Below are 25,294 nucleotides of genomic sequence, written 5' to 3'. Positions count from 1 at the left end.
CTTCCAACTGGTCATTTCATTTAGCTCTGAGCTCTTCTACAAAAGCCTTTCTTCTTAGAAAGTTAGTGAGAGTTTGAAAGAGCGTGAGTAGAAACACAACGAGGCTGTAAAGGTGGACTGGTGAGTAGATGGGTTTTCATGTTAACGTCCCCGACAACCTCTGTAGTCTCATTTAGACACTCGTTAGCAACCGCCTTTTTTAAGACACGTAAAAGCTTCAAACATCAGGAGTGGGGGATTTACTGACCCATTTTATGTCGGAGAATCAAACCTGAAAATGTCTTGAGCTTGTGTTAAAACCACAGACCTTATTTCAGACATTTAACCAGAAACACACTGACTCTGGGGCGAGGGAACAGGAAGTGCTAACATGCTAACATGCTAATGTACTTTCTATCCACTCTATAACCCAAGTATTCATTCACTAATCATGACAAAATTCCACTCAAATATTTAATAAAATGAATGATCAAGTGATGACATTTTAAACCCGGAAACTCAAAGGTCAGCTTCACTGTGACATTATAATGTTCTGGCCGTTATTAAAACACCACAGATTCAGACAAACTACTTTTACCTTCAGGTTGACTTGGATAACATTTATACTGGCTGCAAGTGTTTAAATAGTTCTTCACATGCCAAAGACTTAATGAAATCTGTACAATCTAACACGTCTAACAAGCTCGAGGACACCATTATTATCTACTTATGTGAGAAGCACTTAAGAATTCTCTTCAACAATCCTGTGATAAAACTACAACATCTATTATTTAAGAACATTTAAACAAATGTTAAAAATCCGTTTGTGTTCTGGATGTGAGGAATGATAAATGGCCAGAACAGAGAAAATGATGAGTTTCAACTTTAAAAGGAGGAAAGATGAAGGATTTAAATTAATTAAATAATAATAAAAGCACAAATAGTGAATAACAGTGTGAGGTAGAAGCAGAGAAATACTCGTTCAGTCTGCTGGATTTACTCCAGGCTCGTATACCATAAATTAATATACAGAAAGGTTCATTCTGTCTTTGATAATTAACTATACACCCTCACACACACACACACACACACACACACACACACACACACACAGAGGGGGAAGTGTAATGAGCCTTGCTCCAGTTCCTCTCCTCTCGTTTGTCTCTGACGTATTCTAGCTGCCCCCCACAAAATAGACACAATCACACACTCTGTCTTTCCTGCTTCTTTTAACACACACGCACACACACACGCACACACACACACACACACACAGATTGTCGAATCCCTGCAGCCTTAACCAAATTTCTCGTCTGTGCTCAGTGTTTTCCCAAACTCTTGAAATTCAGCGGCCGAATAAATTCCCATTTCTTCTGCACCATTAAAATCTCTACACAATATTTTTATTTCCACTTTGAAATAGTAATATTAAAATGTCTCGTCTCCCTCAAACTGAGAGAGAATTTGAACCAAAAACCACAAAGAGGTGATTATTAGCTCCCGTGCTATCGAGCATTTTCTGCCCTGGCTGAATGGATTTCCCCCCACATCGCTGAGCGCTCTCACAGCATGCTAATTAGCTGGATGTTAACAGCACCGGCCCATCTTCGAGCATCAGTTCACCCCAGAGTGGCTGTGGGTAATTACCGCCGGCCATTCAGCCAATCTGTCATCCCATGCTAACGCACACAGCTAGCTGTCCTCCTCCTCTGGGATGGGCTGTCAGCCCTAGGAGGGAAGTCAAGGTAACAGCACAGCGGAATGAACGCTCTCTTTCAAAGCTAAAATCCTCAAAAAGCTTATTAACCGGCCGGGGTTACCTCACTCTCTCACTGTGACTTTTGCCAGAGACGAGTTTGAGGTGGGATGTGCAGCTCCGACTCCAACAAAAGTACAAAAGAGTCCAGGAAATAGATGCAGCCTTTGTTGTTCCTAAAGTTCAGCGTCAGTTCAGACCTCAGTGTGGTCCTGCAGCTGTGGCATTTTCCTTCATGTCACTCCTGAGAGACTGGAGTCAGAAGTGACAGAGCATGGCTTCCAATTGTCAAAAGAAAGTTTAGATATTAATGGGATCAATCCACATATCCAAGAAGGTTAATTAGTTCTGGTGATTGTAATGGAGTCCCACGTTTTTTAACTTTGTTCCAGAGAGGAAATTAGTCTTTCACCTGGGCAAAATATTGTTTACACACAGATTTAAAGGAACAATTAATGGAACAGGACAAACGATCAGCTGCAACATTAAAACCATTAATGTGCTTGGTCTACATTATCAGTGTTATTCACTTCACCTGTCTGTGGTTTTAATGTTGTGGCTGATCGCTGTAAATAAATATTATCTCAAAGCCAACTACATAAACTCACATAAAATGAAAAATGTGAGTAAAATAACTGAAGTACATCCAGCGCTCACCATCCAACTCCATCTTCAGTGATTAAGAGAAAATCACTGTCATCACCCAGCAATTTCTATACTGAAGACTCATCACCAGCTGGAACATTGTGAGCATTTAACAGCTCGATAGTGTGGGAGATAAAGACATTTCTCTCTCTGTTAGACCCGACTTCAGTCCTCTGAATCATCACTGAGAGGGGAGAAGGTCAGAGTGTCCATACAGACGATAGAGATGGAGAGGACACGGTGAAACGAACTGACCCTTTTGAAATTATTATTTTGTGAGACAGATTAGACACCAATGATCTTACTGGCCTCTTAAACTATGCGAGGAGGAGTGTGCTGTCAGTACGACTAGTTGCTTGGGTAATAAAGGACCAAATGTGGGAAGAACAGCTAAGCTACGCTACACAGAAGGTGTAAAACATCATCCATCAGTCAGTCATTTTGTTTGTAGAAGAATGGATAATAAATCAGGTTGTTGACTGTGCACCACAGTTTTAAAACTGAGCCGTTGTTTTCTTTTGGAGCTGCAACTATTGATGTTTTCATTTTAGATTTAGACTTTACAAGTTAAGTCAATTTTATTTATATAGCACTGAATCACAACAAAAGTTATAGAGCAGGTTCAGACTTAGTGAAGTGTTCTCTCAAAAACAGGTTAAATATATCTAAAAGTTCTGGTTTTGATGCACTAAAAAGCAACTTAAGTGCAACATTCGTTGGCCATTTTCACACCAGACTTTTCCCCATCGTCCTCACAGCATTTATCAAACTAAAAATGTTTGTTTTTGAAACAAAGCGCACGAGTTCACAAGCAGAAATAATGGCAATCATTACAAAAAACTGACCTAAAACCATCGACCTGCTGCTTCCCCGTCAGACGTTGCAGTTTCTAACCTCAACCAAAACCTCATTACACAACTTTCTGGTAAGTTTTGACTGTTTGTGTGAAATAAGAAACATTTTTGCTGTGCTCACATCATTGAATTACATCATATTTGCACACACAACAGTTCAACCTGTGTTTCTGGAAAGCGAAAAATCTTTTCCTGCTGTTTCTTGTCAAGACAAATGGAATGGAAAATACAATCCCCTTTAATGTGATGGGAGGGAGAGGAAAAAAAAAAGAGGCAGGACTTTCATCACCGACTGAGAATATTGCTTCTGTCTCCGCTGCCTGCACGTCTGTCCTGATTATGATGATGCATCAACTTCCAGCCGGAGGGGGATTGATGATACAAGCTCTGAAGGACCATAGACTTCTCCTGGTTTCACCGTGTCACAACTTGACCTGAAGAAGATTGATGCTGAAAAGCCTCCATTTCCATTCCCCCCAGGGCCCTCTGTGACATGTTGAATGAGTTATTGCCCTCCTTGTATAATATTTGACCTGCTTCAGTGGCAGGTTTATTTATTTATTTATTTTATTTTGGAAGATTCCTCCCATCTGCACAGGGAAATAACTTTTCATCCAACACGCCTGCTGAGGGAAATAACTTCGACGCCATCACCGGGCCGTAATATTCAACAAGTTATTACCTTCACATCAGTGTCACCGGCGGCGTGAAAGGCCCATTTATAGATTATTGAATATCCCTTCATGCAGTGACAGCACTGTAACAAACAGTAACTGCCTCATTTAAAATATAACATCAGTTAATGGCAAAATACTGTTTTAAATCACCTCATAAAACCCAGTCGACACCTGTCTAGTATCAATATAGCAATTTATATGATAAAATTTGATCTGAAATGGTGGAAAATGAAGTATCAAAGATGAAAATCACTATATATCAAATGTAACCATGAATATATTTAGTTATCACAGAACTGCATTGTCTCCCCTCTGAAACCTTTTGTCTCTTTAAGCATACAACCAGAACAAATCAGCAGAAATAAAACTCCAGACTCCCGGGACGCAAACTATATTTTGTTTCTGTTTTTAGACAATTGCCTTTAGTTTCACACAGAGTAATGTTTGATTGTTGCAATCAAATCTGATTACGTTTCCCACTGAGTTTTAATCCACAGAGGCGTCAGAGAGTGAAGAGTAGCTGGAGCCTTGTTAGATAGGTTTAACTTTAGTTTCAGTTTAGTTTATTTGCTCATTAAAATGATAAAAGCCAAAAAAAAGAAGAAGAGACAAAGAACACAGTCTGAGCTCTGAGATGAAAAATGCCAAGGGGGGTTTATAAAGCTTATCTGATGCCGAAATAGAAAAGATTAAAAAAAATAACAAAACTTATAATGCAAACAGATGCAGAGGAATGGGGCAGAGAGCAACCGACAAGTGAATGTGGCAGCATATGTTCAAAGAGGAAGAGAGAAAGAATGGATGTCCTAATGATGTTTTTTGTGTGCGTCTCTATATATATGAGAGTGTGGGTGTTCAGAGTCAGTAGAAGCATATGATCTGTCGTTGATTATTCCAATTCAGCTAACGACTGTTTCTCTTCCTCTCTAAGGCACCAGAATCAGCACATTCACCCAGGCTGATCTGGCTTCACGCAGCATCCAGTACGTCCACACCAGCGAGGAGGAGAAACACGCCGACCAGTTCTCCTTCACCGTGTCCGACGGGACAAATGAGGTGAATAAGAAGGAAACTCTCTGAAAGAATAAAAAGACCCCATAAAGGTGGTTTAATCCGGGTCGATCCCCCCACTCGAGAAGGTTTCTTGGAGAATGTTTTCATGGACTTCTTTTAGGAGCGATGAAACGTCTTCAAGAAACCTACAAGAAGTCCCGTTGTGCAGAAATTAGCTGCACAAGAGTTAAATGTTGTGGTGAATGGTTATGTAAGATTATTTCTGATACAGAACTAAAAGGCTCGTCTGGACAGAGAGGACCAAACATGCTTGTCTGCATCATTGTTTCCAAAAGTCTTCTTTCTGCTCGTCCCAGTTAAAATTCCTCCATTTTCTTCCACTGATCTAAGGTTGGTTCTCAGTGGTAGTAGGCTTGGCAGGGTATTCCAGACGTCCCTCTACCCACCAACACTTTACAGCTTCACCTGGGGGAACCCGAAGTGTTCCCAAGCCGGAAGGGATATGCAATCCCTCAATCGGGTTCTGGGTCTACCCTATGGGTCTCCTCCTGGTTGGACGTGCCCAGAAAACCTCCAAAGAAAGGTGCTCAGGAGGAGTCCTGATCAGACAGTTTCAAGCATTTCCCGATGTCTCAGTTTTAGTGGCTTGAAAACTCCAGATTAATGTGGACACTAGGTGTAAACGTAGCAGTACTGGTGCATTTAAAACAAAAACACATGGGTTTGGACGTAGCTTAATACTCTAGATTGTTTTACACACACTGATCGAGCATGACATTGGCCTGTGATCTCTTAAAATGAACCAACAAGATTGGAAACCTTTCAAAAGAGGTGTCCAACTTTACCAACTTTAAACATTAAAAAAGGGCCAACAAATAAATCAGTTGGTAAAGGTTTTCTGATCCATTTCACAATAACTCCCTTACAACACCTAAAGGATGTTATAAAATATAAATACATGAATGAATATATGTCAAATCTAACGAACCCCAAAGCTTTTAAGACCGGTGAGGAAGTGGCACTCTAGCCCCTCCACCCCCCTGAAGTTCGCCTCACGCATAAATCTGCCTTGCTAATCCAGACTAATGAGGACCACAAGGACTTGAGTAAACATGTGAAAAAGGTCATTTGGCCTTCACGCCTGGCCGACTGCAGTGTGTGGAGGCTTTTGTGGCCACTGTAGTGGTTAGTAATTGTGAAGTGGTTTGGTGCTTTTACTTTTGTTAACTCTCTTCTCTCCAGTTGGGAGGGACTGTTCAGGTTTTGTTTTTTTTTGTATTTGGAAAATCACTGCATATTTATCGTGAGTGTTTTGCATTACAATTAGAGTTTTTTGCATTTTAAAGTGATGCTAAAACAGAATATTTTATTCAGTGTGTGGTGAGATGGGATTGCTCAAGGGCACAGCAGCACACAGTTTCTGTTACAGCTGCAGTTTGTGTTATTTGGGTTGTGTCACATGGATTTCAAAGTTCCCAATTTTAGACGTGTTGTCGAATAATCACCTGGATGTACAGGATAGAACATTACATATGATCTATGTCCTTTGAAAACCACTTTATTGAGAACAACAGCCCTGTGTTGATCTTTGTGACAATGTATTTTTCAGATAAACTAATGGGTTTTTAAAGGGTTTATTTAACTTAAATGGTCCTAAAGCCCGGTTCAAACCACACAAAATCAGCACGATTGTGACGCAATGTTTTCACGTTTTCGACACATTTCTAGGCCTTAGCATGTCAGATCTTTTTGTGTTTTCCTGCCTAGTGTGACGTCTCCTACGACTTGTTCCCTCATGATGTGGCATAAACATGTTAGGTTCATATCGCCACTGTTCTGGTTCTTCACTGGTTCTCGACAGCTCAAAAATTTTGACACTGAAAATATAATTTGGCATTGAAAACAAAACCTGGGCTGACAAACACTGGCATATTGTGTTGGAAAAAGTTGTATTGGTTGCCAGTGTCTCCTGACCAAGGCACAGCAAGAATTTATGCCACTACGACAACTATCATAAAAGACAGAAAAATCTTGTAGACTGATCCTGGCCTAAAAGCAACTCCAATTTAAGTCATAAGAGAAAGAGATCCAGGCTTCATTCTGTGCAAAAATGCATCCAGCTGATGCTAATACGAGGCTTCAGCAGCGTTACTCTGTTCTGAGTACAATATTATTAACATAATGTTTAATAACAAATTTGAATCAATTGGAACCTGTATTAGAAGTAGGAGTCAACCTATAAAGGCACATTAAAGCCTTCAGTGTATCTGAAAATTTCTAAATCACCATATTTTCATTGGACTGTGACAAATGGAGTCCTAAACTCTCTGCACAATTAATATTTCCTGGTGAATTAAATGAGCCTCAGGGAGATGGAAGAAACAGAACTCAGAGACTAAGAGGAAAAAAATGAAATGAAAACTGTTGAGAAGAGTTACTCGTCTATTTTGCATCAATATTGATTCATATAGTCCATGTTTGTGTTGTTTTGTCTTCAGGTTGCCCAGACCTTCTACATCACCATCAAACCAGTAGATGACTCCCTGCCTCTGCTCCAGGTCCCAGGTATGAGGGTCCAGGAGGGTGTGAGGAAGACCATCACCGAGTTTGAGTTGAAGGCGACTGATGCAGACACTGAGGTGGGCCTGTTGTTGTTTTTCCTCTGGTAACAACTCTCTAAAGACTTCCTGCCTGCAAGTAGAGATGTTCTCCATCTCTAGAAAGAATTGATCTGTTAAAACTTGACTTCCTCCAGGCCGAGTCCATCATCTTCACCGTCGTCCAGGCCCCTCGCCACGGCACCATCGAGCGCACGAGCAACGGCCAGCACTACCGCCAGACGAGCAGCTTCACCATGGACGACATCTACCAGAACCGCATCAGCTACAACCACGACGGCTCCAACTCGCTCAAGGACCGATTCACCTTCAGCGTGGCCGACGGCACCAACCTGCTCTTCATGGTGGAGGAGGGCGGCAAGGAGGTAATAGCATGTGTGTGAGTGTGTGTGTGTGTGTGTGCGCTGACATTTTTACCACAGGAGGAAGGCCAAATTTGTAGTTAGATTGTGTGTTGGTGTATGTGTGTGTGCCAGCTTCCTGACATTTTTATTACAGCTCGATGATTGAATTAGCAGAGTTAGGGCATATGTGGGTGCACGTCTGTGTGTGTGTGTGTGTGTGAAGGTCGGTGTTTGTGTGTGTGTGTGTGTGTGAGAGAGTGTGCGACCTTTTTATGACAGGAGGGGTGAATCAGCATTTTGTGTGTGCGTTGTTATACTTCTGTCTTTGTGAGGACAGGGTTATAGAAAGTGGGAAAATGTTTGGAAAGTGTGGACAGGCTTTGAAAAGTGAGGACATTTCTGGAAAGTGAAACATTTTTAGACAAGTGAGGACATTTTTGGAAAGTAAGGACATTTCAGAAGGTGAAGACCTACGAATGTCCTTGGGAATTGTTGACAAATTTTAGGACATTTCTACAAAGTGAGGACATTTTGGAACATAAGGACTTTCTTGGAAAGTGAGGACGTTTTTGGGAAACTGGGACATTTTTGCAAAGTGAGGACATTTCAGAAATATAAGGACATTTATTGAAAGTTAGGACATCTTTGGAACTTAAGGAAATTCTTGGAAAATAACAACATTTTTAGACGCATGAGGGCATTTTTGGAAATTAAGGACATACGTGAAAGGTTAGGATATACATGTGGAAAGTGTAGACATTTTTGAGAAACTGGGACATTTTTTGACAAATGCTGGCATTTTTGGAAAATAAGGACATTTCAGAGGGTGAGGGCATACAGATATTCTTGAAAATTGTGGACATTTTTTAGAAATTGGGACATTTTAGGAGGGTGATGAAATTCTTTTTGAAATTTTTGGGAAATGAGGACACTTTTGAAAAGTGAAGGCATTTCAGAAAGTGAGGAAATATGTAAAATAATAAGACATTCTTGGAAAGTTAGGGCATTTCTGGGAAGTGAGGATGTTTCTGCTTTGTGCCCCTCAATATGAGGCTTGTACTTTCTCACATTGTTTCATCTTAATAATTCTTAGAAGCCTGAAGACATCATTTTACAAGAAAAAAGCAGAATTAGTGAAAAGTCTGACAACTTGTGCGGCAGAATTTTGTGTTTTCCTGTTTTCTACCCTTGTAATCTCATAATCCCTTAGACTCATGTTGCAGGCCCTCATGGCCCAGTGGTTATTTTCTGGGATAGACCAGAAGCCACTAGTCTAGAATGTATTAAATAAGGGTCCTCACAAGGACAGAAGTATGAACATCTGTATGTGTGCTTGCTGTTAATGTCAGCTTTATGGCTGTAGTTATGAGCAAGCCTCAGGGTGAATTGACTCCTACGTTTGTCAATTTAGCTATCCCTCTCAGCCGCCCTCCACCACCTGTCACTACTAATAGTCCATATGATTAAGTTGAATGACAGCAGGCAAGTATTGATACCCCCAGTCTCTCTCTCACACACACACACACATACACTTCTCAGGCTTGTGTTTATTATCTTTCCGTCACCGGAGGACATTCGGCTCAACGATCACACATGTTCTGTGGCTCAGAAGATGGTTCGCGTGGCATTAACGCCGCCGGTGTTTGAGGTGAATTCATTCCCACTGGAGCTGCCGTGTTATTAAATAATGTATGAGTGTCCTATAAACCGTGTGGATGGATGCCGCTCTCAAATGGCACATGTCAGACTTGGCCTTAAACAGCATCTGTGTGATGACAGGCTGCTCTTTCTGTATTCCCTCATGCCCCTCGGACACAGTGCGGTAACTGGTAATATCAGAGGAGTTTATCTGATTTGGCCTGTCGTCAGAGTTTGACGGGGGGACAAATCAATACAGTAACGACTTATCTTTGTCACAATGACATTCAGTCTATGTCTAGTTCAGGAAAACTTTTCCATTTGCAGCTGTAATGACTTGTTCTAAAGCTCAAGTGGAAGTTAAAACCTTTTTGTTGTTCATTATATTCTTATTTTTGTTTGTTTTCCAGATAGTGACGGCTGCTCCCCAGAAGTTCAAGATCGACATCCTACCAGTTGACGACGGCACGCCTCGTATCGTCACCAACCTGGGCCTGCAGTGGCTGGAATACATGGACAACAAGGTACAAATCTTCCTCTTGCAGGGTCACACTTTTATTAACATCTTGTAATATGCTTTGTCCTGTTTAATGGGGCTGTTTAATGGCTATAATGGGCCCCGCGATGGAGATCTTTTTCTTATTTATTAACTTATTAACAGGTAAAAGACTGGTCTCACTGGGAGCTTTAAAAAGATCTGAATGAGCAGAGTTTCCTGAAGCAGAAGTGTTTGTTCATGATGTGTAATTTACTTGCTCCCCCTGCTGGTTGAAACAGCTCATCACAATGAAACCCATTACCTTCTATGGACACCGTAAAACTGTCACTGCATCTATTTATCCTGAGTCTGTGCTGTGTTTGTGCAGCAGCTAATTTAAGTCTGGAGCTGATTTATCACTGAGGCAAATTATCATAATGTTAAGCTCTCACATCTGCTTCTAACAGCTGGAAAGAAAGGAAAACGGTTCATAATCATTGCGTAAAAAGTCTTTTCCAGCGGAGTCAGGCCTGTTTAACTGCAGGTCTTTCTGTAAGACTCTCTAGATGGACCTTTAAAATACACAAATATACCTTCTGTGATCTATATATAAAGGATTCTGTTCACCTACCACAGCATGTAGTAAATCTTAATACAGATTTAAATCCCTTTAAATTCATCTGTTTCTGGGCATATCTTTTTTAAAATAAGTAATACATTCAACATAAATCCCCCAAAAAGAACAAAATTTTAAATGAAAAATGTAATCATTACAAAACCACTTGACACATGCTGATGAGAATAATTCAGAGCAGAACATAGAGCTCCAGCAGGACATTCATTTCACCAAAACCTAGAATTAAATGCTCGAGGTGGGTGTAACTTTTTCTTCCTCAAGGGCACTCGAATCAAAATGACAGCTGAAGATCAGACTCAATGAATCACTCGAGTCCTGAAAAACAACACATTTCTCAGTATCTTCATCTGCATCCACATTTGTTAAACCACTACAGAGTGTGGGAGGCAAAACAGAGAGTTAAGTTATCTAGAATTATATCTTTCTTTGCCTTCATATCCAGATCCACTGCAGCAGTTAGGGGGTTTATTACCTCACAATAGTCAAGTGTAGTTCATTAAGGGCAGAAAAGTGAATTCATAAAAATGTGGTTACAGTGCAGGAAATGTAATGTTTAATGTCCCTCAGGCCACCAACCTGATCTCCAAGAAGGAGCTGCTCACCATGGACCCAGACACCGATGACGGGCAGCTGGTTTATGAAATCACCACCGAGCCAAAGCACGGCTTCCTGGAGAGCAAGCTGAAACCTGGCAACCCCATCACCTCCTTCACACAAGGTTGGTACAATTTTATAAGAATACTTGGTATTTGGGAACCACTGCTCTTAGGCTTAGATGCAATTCTCCTCTATGGTAAATGCAACGATTGGCTGAAGCTCTCAGCAAGAAACCATGTTGAAGTGATGGAGAAGGAGAAAAGTTGAGGGGTCAAGGAGAGTACAAAAACTTGTTCAAAGGCACCTCGGCAGACGTGGGAGTGTTTTTTTTCCCCTTCAGTTGCCCCAAGTTTTTCCCAAGCAAATTTGCATTTGAAATCAGCAGCGCTCTCATCACGAGCCTGTTTATCTTCACCTCTAGGCTGCAGCCAGGGATCAATGTCAGCCTGCTTTTTTGTGAAATGTTGATCCTAAAGGCTGGAGAGAAACTTGAAAAACAGTCACTTTGATGTGCTGCATTTTCGATTTGCAGCTTGTAAACATAATTTTTCCTTAATGATAAGAAATCCAATAACTGAAATAACGTTTTTACCCTGCGAGAGAGACAGAAGAAATATGAATAAAGTGGGAGGGATTCACTTTTACAAACTGTCATTATCCCAACATTTACTCTCATATTCTGCCACGTGTTTGTCAGCCTGAAAATGTGCTGTGAGATATTGTTGTTCTGGGTATAATAAATCTTTTAACCTGTGTCGTCCGGTTTAGTACAATTTTCTGTTAATTACCTTTGTGTTTACTCTGGACTTCCTGAAGGTCAGAGCTTTCAGACCTCAATTACAAAGTATTTTCTTCTCTCTAACCTCGTCTGGAAAGTATAAATGAGCAGAAATTATGAGCCAATGATGACTTTCATCTTCATTTTCCATTTTTTTTTTTATTTCTCAAGTAATAGAAAAAGGCCGGAGGCCACAAATTACAGAATCATTATTTCACAGAAAATACATTTTTCACAACCATTTTTGTTATTATGACTCAAAGCCCTGCAGGGATTTTTTTTTTTTTTTAGTTATCCCTTTCCACACAGGAAGGTCAACGTGACATCTTGGGTAAATATCAGTGCTAATTGTCTCAGAGGACGTCATTTTGATCTGAGAAATATATCTTCTCACATTCTGCAGTGAACTTATGACCAACAGGAGGGTGTTTCCTTCCCTTACATGACCTGAACTGTTTCTGATGATCTTTATTAATCTGACCTTGTTCCTCTCTAGCCGATATCAACCTGGGTCTGATCCGTTACGTGCTGCACCAGGAGAACGTCCAGGAAACCATGGACAATTTCAAGTTTCTGGTTAAGGACAGTAAACCCAATGTGGTCAGCGACAATGTCTTCCACATCCAGTGGTCCCTCATCAGCTTCGAGCACAAACGGTCCGTAATTACTGGAACCAACAACTGCTCATTCGTCATTTTCCAAAAGTTGCACCCATCCAGCATCTGTAAAATAATCTCTCACTTCCTCTGATGGTTCTGCAGCTACAACGTGAGTGAGAAAGCCGGGACAGTGGCGGTGACGGTGAAGCGGACAGGTAACCTCAACCAGTACGCCATTGTGCTCTGCCGCACCGAACAGGGCAGCGCCACCTCTACCAGCAGCGTTGGATCGCGCCCAGGCCAGCAGGACTATGTAGAATATGCTGGACAGGTAACTTTGAATTCCTATCGTCTGCTTTTTTGCTTTTAGCTTTTTAGTAGTTTAATCAACGCCTCCGCTGTCGCCTCCGTTCACAGGTACAGTTCGACGAGCGCGAGGACACCAAGGTGTGCACCATAGTCATCAACGACGACAAGGTGTTTGAGGGAATCGAGAGCTTCCACGTGGAGCTGAGCATGCCGGTGTACGCGCTGCTGGGCGGAAACACCCGCGCCATCGTCAACATCAACGACACCGAGGACGAACCGACTCTGCAGTTTGATAAGAAGACCTACCACGTTAATGAAAGCACCGGATTCATCCACGCCCCCATCGAGAGGAAAGGTGAAGAACACTGAACAAACTGGGATTATAACGTCCTTGTTAACCTCTTGAACTATTCCAGTTTAGTTTCCTTTGACTTTTCTGTGTATTTTTTTTACACATATTTGTATATATATTCTGTGTCTACTTGTCACAACACTTATTTAAGGCTGTGTGATGGTTACATTGACACCTATATTCCTGTTTGAATATCTGAGGACATTTTGCACATCATTATTTCCTAATTTACTTGTAATTCAGTCCCATATATTCAGCACATTTGGTATTTTTGTGATCTTGACTGCAATTTAAAAGGCAGAACTTTGAATTCTGAACACTTGTTTATAGATTATCAGTTTACAAAGTTAAAGGTTAAAGAAAACAACACAGTTTGACAGAAATTTAAGAAATCTAGAGCCAGTGTGAGTGAGAAACACATCAGCTTTCAGTGTCAGATACATCTACTTTACATCTGGTGTTGAAAACTCGACTTAATTGCTAAAATTAATCTTTAAGAGTCGTTTTTTTAAATTGCTTATCAAGTAAAATCACTAAATATTATCTGACTGCAGTTTCATGTTGGGTTTTACCTGAAAAATAAAGTAAGCTTGTTAAATATGAGGCATGGACACGAACATATATCAACCAAACCTTTATAGTGCCAGATAAATCCATGCGTATATGTCTGTAAACAAAACAAAGATACATATACCCATATTCAATGTCTCCTCTGCTGTTCATGTTTAAAAGTTGCATATTTTATTTGATGCAAAGCTGACATTACAGCACTGACCCTCCCTCTCTCCTTCCTCCCAGGTGACACCTCCAGCACCGTGTCCGCTCTCTGTTACACCGTGGCCAAGTCGGCTCAGGGCAGCAGCCTCCACGCCCTGGAGTCCGGCTCCGACTACAAGAGCCGCGGCATGAGCAGCGACAACCGCGTTGTCTTCGGCCCCGGCGTCAGCATGTCCACCTGCGACGTGAAGCTCATCGACGACAGCGAGTACGAGCTGTCCGAGGAGTTCGAGCTGGTGCTGTCGGACGCCTCGGACAATGCCCGCATGGGGGATGTGGCGGTGGCCAAGGTCGTCATCGACGGACCCAACGACGCGTCGACCGTCTCTCTCGGGAACGCCACTTTTACTTTCAGTGAAGACGCCGGTACGAGCCATTTTCTTGCATCCTTGATTCTGCATTTCCACTGAATTAGTTCCTCGGTTTGTCACCAAGAGAAACGTGTAGTTACACTCTCCTTTCAGATTTCACATTATTTAAGAGAAATGTGAAAATGTAATGATCTCCACGGGGAAATTAGGAGGAGTCTTTGTAGGAACTTAGTCGCAGTCTGTCACAGTTTTATCTTTGAAACAGAGAACATGTTTTGAAGCAGGAGACATGGGATTGATAGGAGCCTCTTATGATCATTATGCTGCAGCTTTTAATCCAGTTATACTATGCCTCTGTAATTCTGTAGAATTCTGTATCACTTGTGGCAGCATTTTAACTTAAGTAAGATAGAAAGATTTATTTTAACAGAGTCCTGCTATAAATATGCCTACCCCTCCCCTTTTGGTGGCACTCTGACATAGCTTTAATCTTGAATAAAGGCATCAACCATGCATCATTGAACAGTCAGCACAATTAGTCGCTGCAAAATTAGCTGCAATATTAAGTTTCTCAGTCAATTTATTCTGCTGCTGCAATTAGTTCTCGACTTAAATTGACTTTAAAGTTGCAGACAGAAGCAGACTTTGTAAACTAGGGTTACTGAAGGTCATCTGATATCCTTGGTTTGCCTTTACAAAACGCCTCAGGATACATTTGTAGTGTAGAAATACAGAAATCCTGTAACCTCGCCTTTTTAATTTCCACACTTCAGGCACTATTGAGATACCAGTGCTGCGCCACGGCAGCGATCTGTCCTCACTGACGTCTGTGTGGTGCGCCACTCGACCGTCAGACCCCCCCTCAGCCAGCCCGGGCATCGACTACATCCCCAGCTCCAAGAAGGTGGAGTTTAAACCGGGGAGAACTGAGGAGGTGAGGAGAGAGACCGTCAGAGTGGATAAAAACATACCTGCCACTGATGGTTATTAATGATTGTGATCTATGCTTTCTAACAGACCTGCAGCTTGACCATCATGGACGACATCCAGAACCCGTCCATCGAAGGATCCGAGTCCTTTGTGGTCTTCATCAGTTCTCCTCAGGGTGCTGTGCTGCAGGAGCCGTACGAAGCCAACGTCATCATCACTGACACCTTCCAGGACAGTACGTACACACCAGAGATCGTATTTCAACAAAGTTCTACTCATTTTTATTCTTTTTTGTCTGATTTCTCACATTTCTCTATCATCCTCCCTCTCAGTTCCCAGCATGCAGTTTGAGAAGAGCACCTACACCGTGAAGGAGAAAGACAGCGTCCTCCACATCCCCATCATCCGCACAGGCGACCTGTCTTTCAAATCGTCAGTGCGGTGTTTCACCCGCACCATGTCCGCCATGGTGATGGACGACTTCGAGGAGAGGCGAAATGCTGACGAGTCACGCATCACTTTCCTCAAAGGAGAGAAGGTAGAGTTTTTTCCTCTTCCCAAAATATTTTATCTTCGTTGTCAGGTCCCTGTCACCTGTTTATTGTTTGTTTGTTTCCCAGGTGAAGAACTGCACGGTTCACATCAACGACGACTCCGTTTTCGAGCCCGAGGAGGAGTTCCAGGTGCACCTCGGCACGCCGCTGGGTGACCACTGGAGCGGCGCCATGGTGGGCGTCAGCGACATCGTCACCGTCACCATCACCAACGATGAAGATGGTAAACAGGAGCTCAGTCACCTCATGATTCTCACACTGTCTACTGAACTACGTTTACATTTACTCAGTCCGCTTGTTAAGTTGTGACGTCACAACCAATGAAAATACTGTTTCTGGATCCAACTTCATTCAGGCTCTACTGTTTTCAAAAACTATTCAATGTCATTCTACCGCTTTCCTTGTGATGAGAAAGAGAAGAGGAAATGGCTGCAGTTGATAACTTTAAATGTTTAAATGAATAAAGAAAAACAAAGTTTGGCGCCAGTGGGTGCTAATGTTAGCCAGCTAACCTAGCTAACATTAGCACCTGCAGGTAAAAGTGGGTACGCCTGATATAAGCTATGAGGTTTTATATGATGTTTTTTGCTATGAGCCCACATCTCCATGTTTCGGTTGTCAGTCCTTTTCTGTGCTCCCCAAAATAGCTAAATAAGCTAGCTAAGGCCATCTATCTCCACCCTAGCTAAGCGAAGACAGCTAGCTAAGGCCAGCTTTATTTGCCCTAGCTGGGCAGCACAGAAAAGGAGTGACAACCAAAACATGATTAAAAAAACCCACAACTTACATCAGGGGTACCAGCTTTTATTAACAGTTGCTAACATTAGCTAGATTAGCTAACCTATCTAATGTTAGCTAGCTAGGCCAATTTTAAACGAATGAAGGAAAACATTAGCGTTATTTGAACCCAGGACCTCTCGTACCCTAAATTAGAATCATACCCAATAGACGAACCAACTATCAATCTCTCTTATAAAACACGTAACGTGTTTGTGTATGATTTATTGTCAGTGACATCAGTAACCATGAATTTTCATCCTCTCCTCTTCCTCCTCCAGCTCCCACCATCGAGTTCGAGCAGGCGTCCTATCAGGTCAGAGAGCCTCCCGGTCCGGACGGCATAGAGGTGTTAAACATCAAGGTGATCCGTCGGGGGGATCTGGACCGGACCTCCAAGATCCGCTGCAGCACCCGGGACGGATCGGCCCAGTCCGGCGTCGACTACAACCCCAAGAGCCGAGTGCTTAAATTCACCCCAGGTCAGTGCTGAAAACCCTGTCATGTCTGTCAGAAGTAATTATTCATTGTACATCTTGAATATCTCTGGTTTCCTCGTTTTATAGGAATGGACCACATCCTGTTCAAAGTGGAGATCCTGTCCAATGAGGACAGGGAGTGGCACGAGTCCTTCTCACTGGTCCTCGGCCCTGACGACCCTGTGGAGGCGGTGCTCGGGGAGATCACCATGGCAACAGTGACCATTCTGGACCAGGAGGCTGCAGGCAGCCTCATCCTCCCTGCCCCGCCTCTCGTAAGAAAACTTTTTTAAGGACTTTTCTTGTTTGTTTACAACAGAGGGACGAATGCTTTTGTCTGTTTCCCGCAGCGCTGACATCCAAACATGTTTTAACACTTAGAGAGCCCAGCACTAGAAACAAGAAGCATCTCCACTCCCGGCAAAATCATGCCTCTCCTCTTAATACATATTCAGTAACTCTGAAACAGCAGCAGTAAACATGGGCAGCGTTTTCCTTCAGGCGTTTGTTTACAGCTTTTACATTTTGTCCGTCTTTAACCAGAAGCACTTAGAATAAATAGATGGATTTTAAGAGCTTGTGTTCTCCTTCCCATCATTAACCATCCTCCCTCCTCCTCAGGTGGTCTCCCTCGCCGACTACGATCACGTCCAGGAGGTGACCAAGGAAGGCAGCAAGAAGACTCCCTCCCCGGGTTACCCTCTGGTCTGCGTCACCCCCTGTGACCCCCACTACCCCAAGTACTCTGTGATGAAGGAGCGCTGCGAAGAGGCGGGAATCAACCAGACCCAGGTTCACTTCTCCTGGGAAGTGGCAGCGCCCACCGACACCAGCGGCGCCCGGTCACCCTTCGAGACGGTCACAGATACGACCCCGTACACCAGCGTCAACCACATGGTGAGTCGATGTAGAGCGAGAAATAACCTCCACTGAACTCAGAGACTGTTTTTCTCCTCTAACCACTCCTCCCCTCTGCTTCCTCTCTCCTCTCTCAGGTTCTGGACAGTATTTATTTCAGCCGTCGTTTCCACATTCGCTGCGTGGCTCAGGCCCGGGACAAAGCCGGGCACCTTGGGACGCCGCTGAGGAGCAACATCGCCACCATCGGCACAGAGGGCTCCATCTGCCACACGCCTGTTACCACGGGAACCGCCAGAGGCTTCCAGGCTCAGTCCTTCATCGCCACACTCAAATACCTGGACGTGAAGCACAAGGAGCACCCCAACCGGTGAGTGGGGGCGGATGGATGTCTTGGGTCTGGACCAAAACTTTATGTATTGTTTGTTGATGTCTTCTCTGCTCTGTGTCTCTGTTCAGTATCCACATCTCAGTGCAGATCCCCCATCAGGATGGCATGCTCCCCCTGGTGTCCACCATGCCTCTGCACAACCTCCACTTCCTTTTATCAGAGTCGATTTACAGGCAGCAGCACGTCTGCTCCAACCTGGTCACCCTCAAAGACCTGCAGGGTCTCTCCGGTCAGTCACAAACGAACATCAACACCATGATTCAAAGATATTTTTTCGATCTATTTCAGCTAACACAAACCTTTCACTTTCCTCCACAGAGACGGGGTTCCTGGATGATGTATCCTACGACAGCATCTCTCTGGGGCCTGGTTACGACCGCCCCTACCAGTTCAACCCCAATGTCCGGGAGGCCAAGAGCATCCAGCTCTACAAGCACCTCAACCTCAAGAGCTGCATCTGGACCTTTGACGCCTACTACGACATGACGGAGCTTATTGACGTCTGCGGAGGCTCAGTCACCGCCGATTTCCAGGTACCGTCTGTGATCATGAGGCATGGGCCAGATATGAGAAAATCTGCAGTTTAAAATGGGCTAAGTACTACACTAACTATGTAGACACCTCAACACAACTGTAGATGTTCACAGATTACATTTTTCTGGGCTCTTTAAGGACTTTTTGTTGCCTGAAAAGTTGACATTCTTGGCATTGGAAATGACATTCCACATAGAGTTAAAAACTCCAGAACAAGTGAATAAGCTGTTAGAGGTTGTTTTCTCAGTGGCTGGTTTCCAAGGTGGAGAGTAAACTGTCCAGTTTGATCAGTTGTTCTTTAGCTGAAGGCCGATCTGTCAGCTTAGCTATTCTCTCAGAATTTTAGTTTCCTAGAAAATGAACTAAAGGTATAACGTCCTTGGCGCGTTGGTCCATGTCTGAATAAGACATTCTGTATATAATAAATAAATAAAAGGCTAAAAATCAACAAGAAAAAGTGGTGCTCGAGTCCTGATATTACCCCCTGAGAACCAACACTAGAGAATGTTGTTGTTCTTCCAGGTTCGGGACTCGGCTCAGTCCTTCTTGACGGTGCAGGTTCCTCTCTACGTGTCCTACATCTACGTGACAGCGCCGAGAGGCTGGGCGTCTCTGGAGCATCACACAGAGATGGAGTTCTCCTTCTTCTATGACACTGTACTCTGGAGGACAGGTCAGGACTGGACAGGAAAATCAATATATATCTGAAATGATCGGTATCCTCTGGTCTGATATTGACCCAACCTCCGGTTTCCTTGGCTTGTGGTTTCATGTCTGCAGGTATCCAAACTGACAGCGTCCTCTCAGCCAGACTGCAGATCATCAGGATCTACATCAGAGACGATGGGCGACTGGTGATTGAGTTCAAAACCCATGCCAAGTTCAGAGGTCAGTACACAAGAATTTCCATTTGTTAGCATCCAAGATGAGTCTTTATTTGGTTGGTTTTGACTTTGACTGAAAATGTCCCATTCTTGTTTTAATGCAACACATTTCAGCTGTAGACAGGCTAACAGCTAAAGAGAAATATATATCTTGAGTTTTGGCCTGAAGCAGTGGATGTTCTCAGCCACTCATTAAAAACACATTTCTTTCGTTTAACTTTTCTTTTTTCCCTCCTCCAGGTCAGTTCGTCCCTGAACACCACACCCTGCCGGGCCACAAGTCCCGCCTGATGGCCCCCGACCACCTCGGAGGCATCGAGTTCGACATGCAGCTGCTGTGGAGCGCTCAAACCTTCGACTCGCCGTACCAGCTGTGGAGGGCCACCAGCTCCTACAGCAGGTCAGTCGATCCACTCACAGCCATAATACAGAGTGGAAATGCTTGAAGGAGTTTTAATTAAACTTCCTCGTCCTTCACCTCTGAACCAGTCATTAAAATATGTTTTGACTAAACTTTCTCTGGTTGTAATATTTCTGACTCGGCTAAAGACTGTAAACAGGGAACATAAAAACTCCACCAGAAGTTTCTGTACAGAGCCCCTTCATATTAAAGGTGCTATATGCAGGTTTTTGCTATCGCTACTTAGCTAACATTAGCATTAACAGCAAGTCTAGAAGAAAAGTTGTGAGTTCAGCATCAAACTTCATTCCTTTACTCACCAAGAGCTGTCTCCAGCAGTGGAAACCAACGCCAACGTTTCTCTTCTTTTCTTCTACCAAAGTTAGCATGCTAACCAGATAGCCCCTGTAGCGTCTCGGCATAGCGATAGTGAGTCACTGTAGTGTTCAGTTTGCCCTCTGTTCAACATGAGAGAAGCAAGAAGTAGCCCAGAGGACGTTTTCTAACTGCTCGACTGAAACTCTTGGTGAGTAAACGTCTGTTAATGCTAACATTAGCTATGCAGCGAGCAAAAACGTACATAGAGCTCCTTTCATGAAGGGAGAACTGATGATATGTTCATCCTTGAACATGTAGGGACTACTTAAAATCCTCAAGTGATGAAAAACCCAGAACCCAGCCCCTTCATTCTTCACTTCACCTCAGAATGTGTATCCTTAAACAGGAAGGACTATTCTGGAGAGTACACCGTGTTCTTAATCCCCTGCACCGTCCAGCCCACTCAGCCATGGATCGACCCCGGGGACAAACCTCTGTCCTGCACGGCTCACGCTCCAGAGAAGTATGTCCACAACTTAGAGCCAGTCAGATGTCCAGACAACTCATGAAATAACAGCTGGTAACCTGAACCTGTTGAATCTGTTTCGCTTTGTCAGGTTTCTGGTGCCGATTGCCTTCCAACAAACCAACCGCCCCGTTCCCGTGGTGTACTCCCTGAACACAGAGTTCCAGCTGTGCAACAACGAGAAGGTGTTCATGATGGACCCGGCCACCGCCGACGTCTCCATGGCTGAGATGGACTACAAGGGAGCGTTCTCCATGGGTACGACAACAGGTTTACTCACTATAAACAGAACTAACCCTCCTCAGCAGCGTAAGCTCAAGTCATTTTTCTGTGCTGCTCCTCTGCTGCCCCCTACAGGTCAGACTCTGTATGGCAGGGTGCTGTGGAACCCCGAGCAGAACCTGAACGCAGCCTACAAACTGCAGCTGGAGAAGGTTTACCTCTGCACCGGCAGGGACGGATACGTTCCCTTCTTCGACCCCACGGGGACGCTGTACAACGAGGGGCCGCAGTACGGCTGCATCCAGCCCAACAAGCACCTCAAACATCGCTTCCTCCTGCTGGTACAAATGTTTATATTTACTTTTTTTTAGCTTTATTCAAAATGCATGATATGTGTGCCTACCTGAGGGGGGAAATACCATCACTACAATCATTATTAAATATTAAATAACAACAAATTGAGGATTCAGACTGTGTTTTCCACCCAAGAACTCAAGTATTTAGATAATGAAAAGGTTTTACACAATAGCTGGAGGTGTTTCCAAACAAATAAAGGCTCGGCAAGAAAAGAAGGACACAATATTACATGTTAAACTTGTATAATTAACATTTCCATAGCATTAAAGTAGCATTTTAACAGAAACATTAACCTCATTTGCTCATTACTTCATTCAGTTTCACTAAAAAAATCGACACGTTCTGCAGCTGTTTCACAATAAAAGACCCTCAGGGAACAGAAAGTAGGAAGCGCTGCCATGTTAGACAGCATGTTATAAACTTTATTCCTCCTGTAATATTATGCCTGCACACAGAAGACTAACACTTACCTCCCCCCCTAAACAAACAAACATCACACACACAGCTTCCCTTTTATCACCTGCCACACCAGTCTGACCAGTCCCACCTGTCCCTGGGACGGCACCTGATTTTTTCAAGGGAATTCAAAGCCTGTGGGTTATTTAAATCACTGACTTTCTCCGCCATGCAAATAATGTCCTGTGGTTGTTGTTAACAAGCCTTCCTACAGCATGCTGCATGCTACAACAGAACCAGTTATTTAGTCTTAACCCTGTCCCCTTAGTTAAAATAATTAAACAGGTGAACACCTGAACTCTGAGCTCTGATCATTTTCTCTGTCTTTTGTGTTTCCCATGCAGGATCGTAAACAGCCAGACGTATGCGACAAATTTTTCCACGACGTTCCCTTCGAGGCTAACTTCGCCTCGGACATCGTGGAGCTGCAGGCCATGGCGGGCATGCCGGGCGTCGACGGCTTTACCATGAAGGTCGACGCTCTCTACAAGGTGTGTGGACCTGAGCCATGTCAAAAGCGGCTGTAAAGTTGCTGCATGAAAGGTGTCACTTAAGAACTATCACCAGGCCCTGCAAAGTTTTTCTTCCTCTTTTAGCTTGTTGATTTGGTCGTACGAGTCTTTTAAACCCCTCTGTGCACCACCTGCTCAACACCAAACAGCAGACAGAGGTAGTGAACATAGTGGAGAATTTAGCTGATAGGTTGCAGACTTATCAGTAAGCTAATGATAATACAGTGTTATTTTGTTATGGAAATAGCCAGCAGAGCCGTACAATCACGACAAACATCTGAGAAGCAGCGTGTGGACGTATTTTAGGTCCTGCACCGTGGATCGCAAAAATAGGAATAAAGGATGTTTAAAAACTTTGTTACTCTTAGAATCTGAAACAATGAGGCAGGATCCATCAATAGCTAACGTCTTCCCTCCCTCTCTTGACAGGTGGAGGCGGGGCATCAGTGGTACCTGCAGGTGATTTATGTGATTGGCCCAGAGTCGCGGTCCAGCCCCAGGATCCAGCGCTCTGTGACGTATCAGCTGAGCCGCCCCAAACGCGACCTGGTGGACCGCAGCGGGCGCCTGACGCTCGACGAGTCGCTCATCTACGACAACGAAGGCGACCAGGTGAAGAACGGAACCAACATGAAGTCGCTCCGCCTGGAGGCCGGGCCCTCTGCCACCTTCAACGCCCACGTGGGCAGCTCGGTGGGCGGGGGCGTGGCCGCCGTCACCCTGCTGGTCCTGGTCCTGCTGGCCTCCTGCTTCCTGTTCCGCCGCTGCCGACGGTCGGCCAAGAAGAAGAGCAAGAAGGCTCCGAAGGTGTACGAGGAGTACCCGCTCAACACCAAGGTGGAGGTGTGCATGGACAAGTGCGTGGAGAAGAACTTCAGCACCAAACACTGCACGGTGAGGAACGTCAACATCCTCAACCGCAACCAGGAGGCCAACGGCAAAGCCAAGGTCAAACAGGTCAACCTGGAGGTCAAACTCCACAACAACCTCAACGACGGCACTGAGGTCTGAGAGACTGAGGAAGAAGAGGAGGAAGAGGACGAGGAAGTAAAATTTAAAAAAGGTATTTTCTAAAAGAAAGTTTGTACTTAAGGAACGAGATGTTTGTTAATGTATTTTTATACCACTTTGAAAAAGGGAAGAGCGTGAAGCGCAGACAGCTACGTGGCGTCGTAATCATTTCGCAACTGGGCTACCTCAGGAATCCACAAACCACTCAGCTGCATGAAAACAGCCAAAACATCCACATCCCATCATCCAGACTCCACCTGAAACTCTCTCCTCTTTACTGTTTTACTTGACATTTACGTCCTGTTTTGTGGCACCAAAATGGTGACCGGTAGCTCAGACACTGGTGATTGTTTCAATTTAAAAAAAATACAAAAAAAAAAAAAAAAAAAAAAAATACACACACTTCTTTGCTGTATTGAGTCACATCACTGCTACTTAAATGTCACTACTGTGGGGTGGTAGCTGGTGTAGAAGTCCTCCTGTTCTTCATCCCTCAGCAGATGTAAAAACTCTAAACTAAACCGAGCGACTTCTGCATCAGCTACAGCTGCTGTGAAAGTGTTAAAGCACAAACAGTGTGCTGCTATCGCCCGAGGCCGAACGAGTGCAGAGTGTAAATAATAACAGGAAAAAAATGAATGAAACCTTTTCAAGTGCAATTATGCCATAACTTTTGTTAACCCTTCCCTCATGAGCAGGAACTTTCTTTGTATTTTCACGCCTTACTTAGAGACATTTGTACTGTCACGCTGAACAAGCAGATACTTATTTTTTCTTTGTGTTTGTACTGTACTCTGACAGCTGCCAATATTAAGTGCCATGCAGTATTTTCCTCATGAATCTCAAAACAAAAATCATCCAAAGTATTTTTATTTTCTTTTTCCAAGAGCGAGAAAAGTGGGAAAATTTTCTTTGTGATTGTAACGAATCGGATGCCACCGTTGCCGCCGCCGTTTGGATGTTTGGGATCCCGTCCACATGACTGAGTGCTTTAGCCTTACTACTGTTCTAATGAAAATAATCACTTTTTAAAAAGATGTATTTTGTAAGAGATGTGTGTCTGCCTGCCTTTGTTCCACCCAAAGACACAAAACCCCTCACTTATTTTTTATTTACGCTCACTCACATCTCACTCAGATGGTTTTTTTTCTTCATTTATGTATTATTATCTTACCCTCTTATGATGTATTATGTTACACTCAGCTACTGATGTTATTGATGATGTTAAAGTCGCTGTATTTTTTTAAGTGTATGACACTGGTTGGAGAGCACTGCAAAAGGAAAAACAAAACTTTATTCTCGTGTGAGATGTCAACAGGTTTTTTTTTTCTCTCCATTCGTCCCTTTGATTCCACCTCCTGTTTTCTTTCAACTGTGTGCCTATCAGACAACATCGGAACGGGGAATTCTGGGAAATTACATTATATTTTTGGTGCTATCATTTTGTGGAAAATAACTATGATGCTATCAATATGATGCCTGTATTTGGTGCCTTTTTTAGTAATAAAAAAATCAGAAATTAACCGTGGTCCTTCGTGTAAAGTTTATTTTCAGTTCAGTCATGAAGAGGAAACTCTTTCTTCAAGATTTCTATATGAATATTTTAATATTTTGTACATGAGTTGGGTAAGATGTGGAATGTAGGATGTGACGTTTAGGGTCAAAGAAAGTCCAACTTCTGTCAACTCTTGGTGCTGAAAGTGACAAGTTAATATTTTCCTA

The 25,294-nt window shown here is 43.4% G+C and overlaps 1 protein-coding gene across 2 annotated transcripts in view; it reads left to right on the top strand.

Annotated features, from left to right (window-relative positions):
- The window catches only part of fras1 (Fraser extracellular matrix complex subunit 1), a 222,655-nt gene extending 197,560 nt beyond the window's left edge, over positions 1 to 25,095 (top strand). The window contains exons 47-74 of one of the 2 annotated variants that reach the window (XR_001960653.2): positions 4,843 to 4,967; positions 7,424 to 7,564; positions 7,681 to 7,908; positions 9,936 to 10,049; positions 11,208 to 11,358; positions 12,512 to 12,671; positions 12,777 to 12,945; positions 13,032 to 13,278; positions 14,074 to 14,418; positions 15,137 to 15,297; positions 15,381 to 15,528; positions 15,626 to 15,831; positions 15,914 to 16,070; positions 16,906 to 17,106; positions 17,191 to 17,378; positions 17,725 to 18,000; positions 18,099 to 18,331; positions 18,421 to 18,581; positions 18,671 to 18,885; positions 19,409 to 19,559; positions 19,667 to 19,774; positions 20,011 to 20,170; positions 20,895 to 21,011; positions 21,106 to 21,272; positions 21,372 to 21,577; positions 22,394 to 22,540; positions 22,991 to 23,624; positions 24,460 to 25,095. Coding sequence is in view for 1 of the 2 variants with exons in the window: in XM_018673668.2 (XP_018529184.1) it covers positions 4,843 to 4,967; positions 7,424 to 7,564; positions 7,681 to 7,908; positions 9,936 to 10,049; positions 11,208 to 11,358; positions 12,512 to 12,671; positions 12,777 to 12,945; positions 13,032 to 13,278; positions 14,074 to 14,418; positions 15,137 to 15,297; positions 15,381 to 15,528; positions 15,626 to 15,831; positions 15,914 to 16,070; positions 16,906 to 17,106; positions 17,191 to 17,378; positions 17,725 to 18,000; positions 18,099 to 18,331; positions 18,421 to 18,581; positions 18,671 to 18,885; positions 19,409 to 19,559; positions 19,667 to 19,774; positions 20,011 to 20,170; positions 20,895 to 21,011; positions 21,106 to 21,272; positions 21,372 to 21,577; positions 22,394 to 22,540; positions 22,991 to 23,572 (5,264 nt within the window). In the remaining variant the exon portion in view is untranslated. Of the gene's footprint in view, positions 1 to 4,842; positions 4,968 to 7,423; positions 7,565 to 7,680; positions 7,909 to 9,935; positions 10,050 to 11,207; positions 11,359 to 12,511; positions 12,672 to 12,776; positions 12,946 to 13,031; positions 13,279 to 14,073; positions 14,419 to 15,136; positions 15,298 to 15,380; positions 15,529 to 15,625; positions 15,832 to 15,913; positions 16,071 to 16,905; positions 17,107 to 17,190; positions 17,379 to 17,724; positions 18,001 to 18,098; positions 18,332 to 18,420; positions 18,582 to 18,670; positions 18,886 to 19,408; positions 19,560 to 19,666; positions 19,775 to 20,010; positions 20,171 to 20,894; positions 21,012 to 21,105; positions 21,273 to 21,371; positions 21,578 to 22,393; positions 22,541 to 22,990 lie in introns of both variants that reach the window. The other variant, XM_018673668.2, reaches the window with a different exon arrangement.
- The last annotated feature ends 199 nt before the right edge of the window (positions 25,096 to 25,294 follow it).

This window comes from Lates calcarifer, linkage group LG13 (assembly GCF_001640805.2).
Source record: "Lates calcarifer isolate ASB-BC8 linkage group LG13, TLL_Latcal_v3, whole genome shotgun sequence".
NCBI lineage: Eukaryota > Metazoa > Chordata > Actinopteri > Centropomidae > Lates > Lates calcarifer.
The sequence above is the reverse complement of the archived record's forward strand: the minus strand, read 5'-3'. Positions and strand labels throughout refer to the sequence as shown.